We start from the raw sequence: 12642 nt of genomic DNA, 5'->3' as shown, positions 1-12642 counted from the left end.
AACTCATGTGGAAGTGGCTTTAGCTTCTTAGTGCTGTGCTTTAACCTGCTGCGCCAAACTAAGGGCCCGAAAACTAAGAATTTTTTAAAACAACAAAGTAGTGAGAAAAACTTGCTTACTTATCTCAGTATGAACTCTGTTCACGTAATAATAAAAATGACACCAGCTATATACAGCAAATTGTAACAATAGATAATCCAGTTATCTTTACTAATAATGAAGTTATTCAGAAATGACAGTCCAGAAATAAAACCTCACATATACGCATAACTAGTTTACAGTGAAGGGGGTCAAGAGCTTACAGTGGAGCAAGGAAAGACTTTTAACAAATGATGCTCGGAAAACTGGTCAGTCACATGCAGAAGAATGGAACTAAACCACCATCTCACAGTATACACAAAAATTAATTTAAAATGAATCAAGAATTTGATGTTAGTTCTGAAAACATAAATACATAGAAAAAATATATGGGATATGTTCCTTGACATTAACCTTAGAGATGTGTATGGGGACTGGACTATAATGGCAACAGAAACAAAACAAAAAATAATAAAATGGGATTACATTAAACTAAAAGGTTTCTTCGTAGAAAGAAAAACTTCCATCAAAAAAAAAAGGACACTCTACTAATGTCTTTCATCTAAGGAGTTAATAGCCAAAGTAAAATAGAACTCAAAAACTCAACAATAAAAAAAAAATGTTAATGGGTGGAGGATCTAAATATACACTTCTTCAAGGAAGACATACAGATGGCCAATAGACATAAAAAAAACTCATCATCTCTTATTGTTTAATTAAAACAATAATGAGATGTCACCTGGTGTCTGTAGGATCATATATTATCTAAAGGAAAACAAACCATGAGTGCTAGAGAGGCTAGAGAAGGGGGGAAGCCTTTTATACTGTAGCAGGAATGTAAATTGATATAATTATCATGGCAAACAGTATAGACACCGCTTGAAAAATTAAAAATAGAACTTCTAGACAAGGGCCTCCCTGGTGGCACAACGGGTTAAATATAGCACTATGAAGCTATTGCAGCCATTGCAGCATGAGTTTGATCCCTGGCCAGCGGGGTGACTACATGGCGTGGAAGACCTCCCCTCTCTCTTAGCCCACCTGCTGCTCCCCTCAGCAGTGTTTCAGTCAATCTGCCTATTTTGGTCCCCACTCTGTCTCTGCGAATCCTCTTAGAACCACCACCCTGCTATGCCTCTGGCCTGTACCCCATTCTGTATGTATAAATCAATCTTAAAAAAAAAAAATTCTATATAAGCCCATTATCCCACTTACACATATTTAACCAAGGACAATAAAACATGAATTTGAACAGATATACGCATTCCCATGTATACTGCAGCACTTATAATAGCTAAGAACTAGAAACACCCAAAGTACACACTAACTGATGAAGGCATGGTAGATATACACAACAATAATGAGAACACTGTCTACCTATCAGAGAAAAAGGAAATAAAATGAAAGCCTTTTGCAACAAATTAGATGGACCAACAGGGTAATATATTTAGTGAAACAATCCAGACTGACAAAGATAACAGTGTATGATTTCACAGAGCAAATAAAACAGATGAACTAAATAAAACAAAAATAAAATCTCAGGCTATAAGAACAATTAGTGCTTTCCAGATGGAAAGGAAGAAAGGCAATGGGGTAAGTAAGTACAAAAGGGGCAATTATATCATGAAGGACAGGATTTTTAGAGATGACCTTACGGTAGTTGATTTTCAATGATGCATAATTAAAAGTTACATAATGTTGAAATGCAATGTTGTTTTCTATTAAATAAATAAATTATAATGATGAAGCTATATTTATAATGGAAGGCCAGAACTTATTAGACTTTGGAGGCCTTAAGAAAGTTACCATACACAGAGTATAATAAGAAGCCCCTGGAGGGTTCTGGACAGAAATGATATGATTATAAGTTCCATTCTAAAAGGATCAGTCTGGTTATATGTTAAGCACAACTACAGGAGAGAAAAGGCAGAAGCAGGAATCTAACATTATGTGCTATTATATTAAATGTGTGTAGGGGGAAGGCTGGAGGACTATCAAGATGATTCCAAGATTTGAAGCCTAAGCAACTGACAGAATGAAGTCCCTAATTATAATTCAAATAACCAGTGAGGAAAGAAAAAAGCAAGAAAGCTATTTGAACTGCTTTAAACTCTGCTGTATGTCACAATAAAAATCAGGTTCTTATGATTCACCTAAAACACGGATAAAACATATTCTTTTAGATAAGCAAAATAATTTGTAATACTAATGGCTAACATTTACGGAGCATGTATTACATGCCAAGAAATACACGAAGGGCTCACAGAATTGCAATAAACTGAATCCAAAAGAGATTTACATAGTTTGAAGGTCACTTACATTGGAGAGCTAAAAATAAATTCTCAAAATAAAGTACAAATGCTGAAATTCATCAATGACATTGTGATTCCCAGAAGACTCCTTGTCAGAATACTCCTAGGACAGCCAACTCATTCAATGTCTTGCAAATCTATTCTAAGCAACAATTAAGGTTTTTAAGTATACTGTTCCCACCCACCCCACCCCACTAGCTGCCAGTATTTGAAAAGAAAGTTAAAGAAAGCTATGGTCACACATTTACCTCAGTAGAAATGTAGACAAGAATAATTTGATTGATTATTTTATGTTTATTTAATTAACATTATTCTATATGTTCCCCAAAATTAAAAAAAAAATGAATTCCCCAAATTTGCTCAGCAAATAGACATGGAGTGATTTAGTTATCAGAACACAGGACTGGCAATCTAAAAATTAAGGCATTCAAGTTTTGACTCCCCTTCAAATACAATGACTTCAAAAACCTTGCACTAATGCTCTAAACAGTACTATTTTGCCACTTTCCTAATAGGGGGGAAAAAAGAGCTGAAGGAAAGTTCCAGTGAAAGCAGAAATCGTGATACTGACTGCTTGGTTTCAACTTCAAGTTACTTCACTAACGAGTAGTATGATGGTGAGCTAAGTCACTTTAATTTTTGTGTCTGGATCTTAAAAAAGAAAATAAAAATTATTACCTACCTCATAGTCATTTAAGAGCATAAGTTCAGTCATATAAAATACTTAAAAAACAGGAACCAGGGCTCTCCCTGGTGGCGCAACGGGTTAAAGCACCACATTATGAAGCTCTCTGAAGCCACTGCAGCATAAAGTTCCATCCCCCCTCAAGGGAGTTGACCCACTTGGTGTGACAGACTTCTCCTGACCTGCCCGCAGCAGTGTACTTTGTCAAAATGCCTGTTCTGCTCCCCACTCTGTCTCTGGTGAATCCTCTCACCCACCACATCTCTGGCCTGTACCCCAGTTCTGTAAGCATAAATAAATAAATCTTTAAAAAAATAAAAAAGGAACCAGTACTATAAGTGCTTAATAAGTGTTATTTACTTATTATTACCATTATCACGATTATGATTACATTTATCTAAAAGATAAATTATTTCTTGAAACAAATGAACTTCTGGCTCAGATTTAAAACTATGTAATTTTCTCTGATGGACCAAGTTCCAATGAATTGAAGCTGTGTGTATGTGTATAGTTTTTAGTTTAACTTTTAGTTTAAACACCACTTAAAATGTACTTCTATTTCTTGAACATCTTTTACTAAATTTATCTTGTACAGTGTCCACTCCATGCGATTTGACATCTGTGTGCCTCTGTCTGTACTATACAGTGTTGAATGTACTTCAGGTGTTACTGCTTGCATGCTAGCCAATTTGTATATTCTACTTGGGAAATAAATATGTAGGCTTTGACTCTATTTCTTTTCTACTCTTTTCCTCTTCTTTCTCTTTCTCTGCCTCACCCCACCCTTCAACCTTTCATTCTATTAAAGTTCTAAAACCATGGCTCCAGTATAAAACCATTCATTAGCAATAAGAGTCAGGTGCCTCCACTTTGTATAAAGTATTTCATATGAAGAGATATAATCTGTCACTTCAAGGTTATCTTGGAACTTAAATTGCCGAATCTTAACATGTTCAAAATTGCAGTATGCTAGGTGAGGCACTACTTTATAGAAGTTCTTTCCTCTAACTCTACTACTACCAAATGGCACAACTGAAAAAGTAAAGGTGAAGAGAAGGACAAACTGTCATAAAACAGAGGACGTACCTTTAAGGCTTGCTGTAGTATCTGCGTGTCATTAATCCCAGTAATTTCTCTTAGTTGATTCAAAAATGTCTGCTGGTGCTAAAAAAGGAGAAAAATATCATTACATTCTCAAATCTGAATATATACAAGGACAAGATAAAGAAAAAAAAAAGTAAAAGGGAAAAAAATAGAAATTGGGAATGACTAAGCAAATTTCACCCTTTTAGGAAGAATGAACCATACTTTGGAGAAACCCTTATTGCATTCTTTGGTATCCAAAAAGTTTCACTGAAGTAACAATTTCTGGCTCATTCTTCACTCCCTCATTTATTCCTTCCAAAAAGAAAAGGGGCAATTTACAGATAGCTAAACCCTGAGAACAGGTGTCCACTAAGCTACTATAACTTGAGGGTGGGATGACTGAATTCAGGGAGCTCTGTAATCTCCTTGTCCCTAGGATGAGTTAGCATCCAGACACCTGGGACTTTGAAAAGAAACAAGCTTTTGGCAAGACATGCACTAGGTGGTGTGTTATACCATGAGGATCCTAGCATCTATCTATTCAAGGAAAAAAGATTATCCCATTCTTCAATCAGTTATTGAAAAATTCTAATAGAATTGTTCATTTGCTGTTACTTGCTTCAGACTAATTTATATTCAATCAGTCTATATGAGCTACTATAATCATTTGGTGAGAAAAAGTAGATTCCACTATAACCCTTTCCTTATATATTGTGGTATTATTACAAAAGTTAAAAACTAAGCCCCACTTCCTGCCAAGCAGGCAAGTTTGGGAGGGTTGAGTGGATAAAGGGAGTGGATGGAAACCTCCATTAAGCTGATGATCTGATCCATAATGCTAATTCAGTTCATTAGTCAGGACTCACCTAAGACTACTCACCCTAGCCAGTCCAGAATGCTGCAATGTAAACAGAGGCTAGACCTCTCTCTTGGCAGATAACCTCTCAAGGCTTGCCTGAGCAAGCTTTCCTTGAGCAGTACGTTCCATTAAGTCTGCCTTTTCTGTTCTCTGGGGAACTCTCACCCCTGTGTCTCTGGGGTCAACATGAAATAGCTAAAAGGTTTTAGAAATCAACTTGTAAATCTCACCACTACCAGCACACCAAACTCAATTCTTTGTAGTTACTATTAATTTACACAACTGCAAATTATTCAATCATGGATCAGGAAAAGACTACTGAATACCCCCAAAGAAATCAGTCAATTTTACAAGTGTTTTTGGTTATTATTTATAATGCTGGAAAAATAGGAACAAAACAAATTCCCTCCAAAACAGGGATTCCTTTAATGTACTCAAGAATCACCTTATTAGTTTGTTAATAATTAAGATGAAAGGTCCCACTGTTAAGAGTATACAGATTCCAGGTTGTCTAGGTTAATGCTAAATGATCTGGATTTTTAAATATCTCAAATGATTTTGACGCAGATGATTCTAGAAGTGCTGTTAGAGTTAAGCAAATAGCTGTTTATTTTATTTATTTTTTTTAAAGATTTATTTATTTGTGCATACAGAACTGGGGTACAGGCCAGAGGCTCCGGGGTGGTGAGAGGCTTCACCAGAGACAAAGTGGGGGACAGAACAGGCCGATCGACGAAGTACACTGCTGAGGGGAGCAGCGGGCGGGTCAGGAGAGGTCTGCCACGCCATGTGGTCACCTCTGGGGCAGGCGGGAATTGAACTCATGCGAAAGCGGCTTTAGATTCTCAGTGCTGTGCTTTAACCCGCTGTGCCACCAGGGAGGGCCAATAGCTGTTTATTTTTAAGTGACTATATGGCCCATATAGAAGTTATCTTTAAAATATATTAAGCTAAAGCGGAAGAATACAAAATAGTATATGAATATTTAATGAGTACAAAGTAAACTGTAGACATGGCTACAAAACCTAGAAAGGTTACTGAGCTGGTATTAGATTTCAAACTTCTCTCTCATTTTGTTATCCATACCTATTGCCATTTTTGACTCCCTCCCCCAAAAGATCTATTTCCTTGCTGCACTAATGATGGTTATGGTCATGTGACATGCTTTGAGCAATGGCATAGAGTGGGCAACATGCAAGATGATCTGAAAATGTGTTTGTATGGCTGTATGACTTGCTCTCTTAAACTTCTGGAGATTCCATCAGAACAATTACTCCTGGGCAGCCCCTTGCTCTGAAAGACTATGGTCCGCGTGAAGAAGAGTCATGCAGGCAATCTGAAAATCTGTGGTTCATATTTTGGTATACCACTAACTTTTGGAGAGGTATGTTAGGTCAAAGTGACTGATACAGAGTACAATTAAACAGACAATACTTACTGGAAAAATATCAAAATCTTTGAAGTTAACATGGTATGTTTGATATTAATAATTTTCTATTAAAGAGAGCTAAATAGCTTTAAAATATTTTTCAGACATATCTCAAACATGGTTCATAGCCTCATTAATTTACTTTGTTTTTTTTTAAAGATTATTTGTGCACACAAGAACTGGGGTACAGTCCAGAGGTGTGTGGGGGGGGGCGGCGAGAGGATTCACCAGAGACACAGTGGGGAGCAGAACAGGCAGCTGGAATGACACCGCTGAGGGGAGCAGCAGGCAAGACAGGAGAGGGCTGCCAGTCCACGTGTGGGTCAGCTCCCTGGCAGGGAATCAGAACTGTGCTGCTGCAGTGGCTTCAGCTAGCTTCACAGTGCTGTGCTTTAACCTGCTGCACCACCAGGGAGGGCTCTAACCTCATCAATTTTGAATGAAAATGAAACTATGAAGAAAAAAGAATTGAGATAGGGATAGAGGATTAAGTAGTAGAAAGAGGAAAAGGTAAAGGATTTCCTTAGCAAGTTAATAAACAAATTAAAAAGAGATCCAAATAAAAGTATGAGAAAAATCCTTTATGGCAGAGAAGTCACCTCATTTGTAAAGTCCTCCCCTGTGTTATTAGCATCTTCCAGCTGTGCTCTTCCTTTCTTTAAGGCTGCACATTCACTACTTGATTTCACTTTTTTGTTGCTTGTATTTCTTGTTATGATTTAGGACCCTGGTCTCTTCATATGGTTTATACCTTCCTATTCATCAAATTTCTGGTCTGTGATACACCCTGGTCTCCTTTGGCTAGCAATTTCATATCATAGATGGACCCAATCCACTTCCATCTCTAGAACTCCTTTCTGGATTCTGAGATCTTCTTTGTATGGATTTCTTATCTTCTAAAGTACAAGGAGGTGGGTCCAACGTATTCATACTAATGGATACTGATGGACCAAGAAGGACAAAGTACAATTCCCAAAGAGATTCAGTGGTTTGAAATACCACAAAAATCAATAAGCAAATAAGCCAAGTCTATAGACAAGTCTTCTGATTCCCTCCTCAATGTAATTTTTATTGCACAAAGATATCCTTGAGTGCCTACTTTGTCTAAAACATAGGACTATATACATCAGGGAAGAGAAATTGGTGATTTGAATACAAATTATCAAAGGGTTTCACAGAAAAATTTTCTATAACCAACTGAGCTAACCAAATGTTGGGTCTTTACAAAATGCTTTGTAGGAAAGACTACAGCATATTAAACACTGGTACAACTTCTTCAAGAGGCCAAAAAAAGGAAAAACAAAAACAAAAAAAAAAACTCACTGACTTCAGTCAAGAAAAGGAGATATGCATTTGTTATGCTCTTGACTGATGCCACATTCTGTTATGATTCCACTTTATCATTTCATTTAAATATAAATGTACCCAAATTTGTAACTGCACACACACACACAACCTAAAACGTTAGTCTCATTAATTTATATGTAACAGAGATATCATAAGATTAGTAAATATAGAGATAGGAATGAAAACATTTTTTTCAAAATATAAGGCCCATATCTTTCCCAATATTTTCTCTATGATATCTGATGCTGGAGATTAAAGATGCTGTGAATAACAGAACTAGGGCAAAAATCTACTACTATGTTGACATAAATTACTTAGATTATAATACAAGTAAATTGGAACCTTACTGACAAGGCTTTTTGTGTTACAAATTTTTCTGACAAGGCAGAAAAGTTTTTGTGTTAAGGGGTGGATGATCCATCAGTCAGTCATTGGGCCCTTGAACTAACTGAATGTTCAAACATAAAATTTGATTCCGTTAAAAAGGTAAAAAAGTCAAAGGTTTCCATTTGCTGAGGGACTGGTGATGGTACACGGATGATTTGGTGATGGGAAGCCCACAGGGACTACAACTAAGATGGAAAAAGCCACAACATTATGTAAAAATAAGTTTTTTTTTAAAGTGTAAATTAAAACACACATTTTCACAAATACTTCCTTCCTGCATATCCCTGATAAAACTAAAATGCCCTGCTTCATGGTTTATCTTACCAATACAGGAAAACCCAAGTTTCATTAACAGATAATTTCAAGAGCAGACATCACAGCTCTTTTGTAAGCCCCATACCTGCCTCTAGCCCCCCCCCCACAACACACACACACAGGGTACAATGTGACCATTCATTCCCTTCAAGTTTAATATTCCATGACTTCTCTGAGAAATTTGCCTACACTACAATCAGTATCATGGTTTAAGACAATGCACATGCCACAGGTATCTCTAGCTTCACCATGTACTACTTTCCCTATTTCTTCTCCTCTTCAGCTTTTTTTCCCCACTTTTAAAAATTTATATATAATTTACATCATTGTTCACTTTTAAACAATGTCTGCTTTCTGTTCTCGGGTGTAGAAACCACAGCCTGCCCACCACCAAGTCCCCCTGCTCTCCCCTCCCTTGCTCCAACCCCACCTCTTCCCTGCTGGATGGCTCTTGTTTATACTTGTCTGTTTATTTTTCTTTTGTTTTTAATCACTCACAGTGTACAAAATATCAATTCACTTCTGACTGAAAGATCTTTGTGTATTTGGTTGTCTCCTATTAAGATTAGGGATTCTCCAGGCACTCAAAACAGACTGCCACTTACTAGGGCTAATCACCAGACTGTAAGGCCAAAGAGAACAGACTATGTCTCTCATCGCTGTATTGCTAGTACAGTGTCTAGCACATGGTAGACACCCAATGAATACTAACTAGATAAATGAATATAGAACTTTCAGGGGTGGACTGGAGGAAGTTACATCGTAGGGCTTGAAAACATCCACAAAAAAAAGAGGAACTAATTTTGCTGGAGATGAGAACCAAAAGACACTGAACAACTTTCTATACACTACACAAAACTTTACAAAAAACTTCATTTCCTAGTTATGGTCACATCAATCCAGCTGAAATTCCCAATTGCAAATAATCTGTACAGTATACCATGAATGGTTTAATTTTCATGGACACTGAGTCAAGGCTTTATCAGCACTTTAAGATTAAAATAATCACATACTTTAAGATGAAAATGCATCCATGGATATAAATATGAAAGCATCTTTTTTTTATTTCTCACTATTTACATTTAGGTTTAATAATGCCAGAAGTCTAGATTTAAGAAGGATTTTCCTAATTTTAACAGAATTTCAAAGCTACAAAAAGGCAGGGTGAGGGGAGAAAGAAAAAAAGTAAACAATGAGATACTTTATAAGTAGCAAAAAAAAAAAAATGAGTATATTTGGTCCTGAATAATTATTTCCATCCTTCCTCATCTTACAGCTCATATCCGTACCTACCAAACCTTCAGTATCTGCATGATGTCCAATGTCCATACCAAAAGAACTGTCCATCTTTATTAGCTGATAGATAAAAGAAATGCCCCTTAAGTAACTCAATACAATTTTCCCCAAAAGTATTGTCATACAGCTCTATCTGCTAGATTCATAAGACTTACATACATTGTCAAGTGAAAGAAAAACACTATCATAAAACAAGCTTTTTCTATGGAAACATGTACTTGCACTCCAAAACCCAATTTGTAAAATCTTTAGGAACTGTGTCTTTGTAAATTAGATGGCCTATATCCAGGAAAAGATGTGGGTAACCAAACTTATGAATCATCAAGCAGTTCCTTGAACTATGACATCTGCAGTTTAAATACATATTTGACTTCATGGTAGTAATCTGATTCCTAGTATATGTTTTGTATAATTATATATTTATGTATCTCTAGTTCCCATACTTAAATCTTTGTAATTACTTGTAGCCAAAAATAAAATCTCTTGTAATAATAAAAAATAAACACACTTTTAAGTAGAACTTTCAAACTAAAATATTACCTAACATTTGTCACAATTCTTAAAGCAAGTAACTTTTAGTTTATGAATTATACATATAATTCAGTATATTAAAAATGTGGTCTGATATAATGCTAGGTTCAATATAGTATAGACTCTATACCAATTTCTTTCCTGGGTTCACAAAATGACTATCTATAGAACTGTCCCAGTCTGAGGTAACTCAGCAAAATGTCCACCAACCAGTGGACTTCAGTTACAGCCTCTCCATCAAGAAATGAATCTTCATTTCTTCTGGGGGTGGGGAGGGTTAGCTCCCAAATGTTTAATTACCTTTACTCTTTATAGTTATCTTTAAGTGTTAGCAGCCAATCATCTGTTACTAGCTGGTACCCTTTATATTAAACTTTCCTGTTCAGTATGTGGTTTCTGTTTCCTAATTAGCCTTTACTGACTGAGGCAACTTCTTTAAAAGTAATTTTTGTATGCTAACAACACAATAATGACATAACTCCACACTATTTTAAGAGAATAAGTCTCAAAAACAATTAGGAAGAGAAAATTAAACTAATTTGAATCCTAGAATCACTATTTGCTGAACACCTACAAGAAAAACACATGAAATGAAATCTACATTTGAAAAGAGATAGTGAAACTATCTACTATTTGCATTCTTCTAATATACACAGAAAATCTTAAAGATTCCAATAAAATATTAATAGAGACAATAAATCAATACAGTTCCGTGGGAAGCTACAAAAGCAGTATGAAAAAACTTACTGTGTTCATACATGCAAACAATGAACAGGAAGAGAAAGAAAGAAAAAAAAGGAAAGAAAGACAAACTCCCCAAAATTAAAAATCAAAGGATAAACTTACCAAAAAAGGGTAAACTATTATGTAACACAACCTATAACACTTTATTAAAAGAAAAACAATGGAAATGTATTCCCTGCTCATGGATTAGAAGAGTTAATGTTGTTAAAATGGCAATCATACCCAAAGCAATACATTAATTCAATGCAATTCCTAATAAAATTTCAATGGTATTCTCAAAAAAACAGAGTAAACATTCCTTAATCTCATGTGGAATACAAAAGACATGAATAGCTAAAGCAATTCCAAAAAGAAAAAAGAACCAGATTTCAAACCACACAACCAAAATTACAGCAATCAAAATAGTATGGCATCGGAATAAAAACAGATCAGTGGAAGAGAATTGAGAATCCAGAAATAAAACCATTTTATAAACTAGAAAACTAGAGAGTTAACCAGAAATGCACAACAAGCAATTTTAAAACCAAAAACTAAAGATTATGAGGGCACAATATTGAACTTACTTTAAATATATGAAACTAGGTAATAATGAACATATGTGATTAAAACATTTTCTCTTTAGATAGCACTTGCAAAAAAACAGAAAATAAAACACAAAACTGTGGAAAACTCCTAATGCTGAATAGATTGTGCTAGCAGTGAAATTTCACCATTACTGTACAGCCCAAATGTAATCAGTTTCAATAAATGCACTGAAAGTTCACATAGCAAAAGCAGGCAAGTCTACAAAAAAACTTGCCCAATGGCTACGCCTATTTGTTACTGTCTACTTATTCAATTATTCTCAACTTTATTTTTTGGTAACATGCTTTCAAATACTAAAAATTCTAGCAGCACACTTGGAAAGGTTTAAAACCCTCAGCACAACAAAGTACAACCAACCACCCTATGGGAAGTAGGAATAATTACAACACAATTACTCCTTCCATATAACAATAATAATGTGTTGTGTTATCAACAAAGGTAGTTATCATGCTACATAACAGTATCTCACACTCCTGACTGCCCAAGCACTAATACAAATTCAGAAGGCAAAATGTACATATGTTCTAATAAATAATATTTGGCAGTACCTTAATAGTAAGCTATGATTATTGCCTATTACTCACCAACAAGTGCATATACACTAAATCATACAACCATTTGAAAATTCTGCTTGAGAGACATTACAATAATTACATTGTATTTACTGAGTTACAGCAAAAACAGTTTTAAATTATTATCAAAAGACTGGAGCACATCTACAACTACAATAAAAGGCTGAAAACACCATTGTAAAACAAAGGTTAGTTACCAACTGAGTACTACGATGACAAATATAATAAAAGGAAGCTTTATAACTTTTTCTGAGGCCAACATAATGTAGACACCAAAACCAAAGATAAAACTGAAGCAAAAACATTACCAATTAACACCTCTGATGAAAACTTATCAAAACAAATGCAAAGTCATAGCAGGAGTATAATGGACCAGGCGAGAAAATAACAAAAATAATGAACAACCATAGACCAGA

General features: G+C 35.4%; 1 protein-coding gene across 1 annotated transcript in view; it reads right to left on the bottom strand.

Moving 5' to 3' along the window:
• Positions 1-12642, bottom strand: part of USP25 (ubiquitin specific peptidase 25) — a 185721-nt gene that overhangs the window by 77492 nt on the left and 95587 nt on the right. The window contains exons 7-8 of the mRNA XM_012730671.1: positions 9792-9854; positions 4162-4239 (exon numbers count right to left, since the gene is read on the bottom strand). Of these exons, the coding sequence (XP_012586125.1) occupies positions 4162-4239; positions 9792-9854 (141 nt within the window). The remainder of the gene's footprint in view (positions 1-4161; positions 4240-9791; positions 9855-12642) is intronic.

This window comes from Condylura cristata, unplaced genomic scaffold, assembly GCF_000260355.1.
Source record: "Condylura cristata isolate star-nosed mole 26May11 unplaced genomic scaffold, ConCri1.0 scaffold00003, whole genome shotgun sequence".
Lineage (NCBI taxonomy): Eukaryota > Metazoa > Chordata > Mammalia > Eulipotyphla > Talpidae > Condylura > Condylura cristata.
The sequence above is the reverse complement of the archived record's forward strand: the minus strand, read 5'-3'. Positions and strand labels throughout refer to the sequence as shown.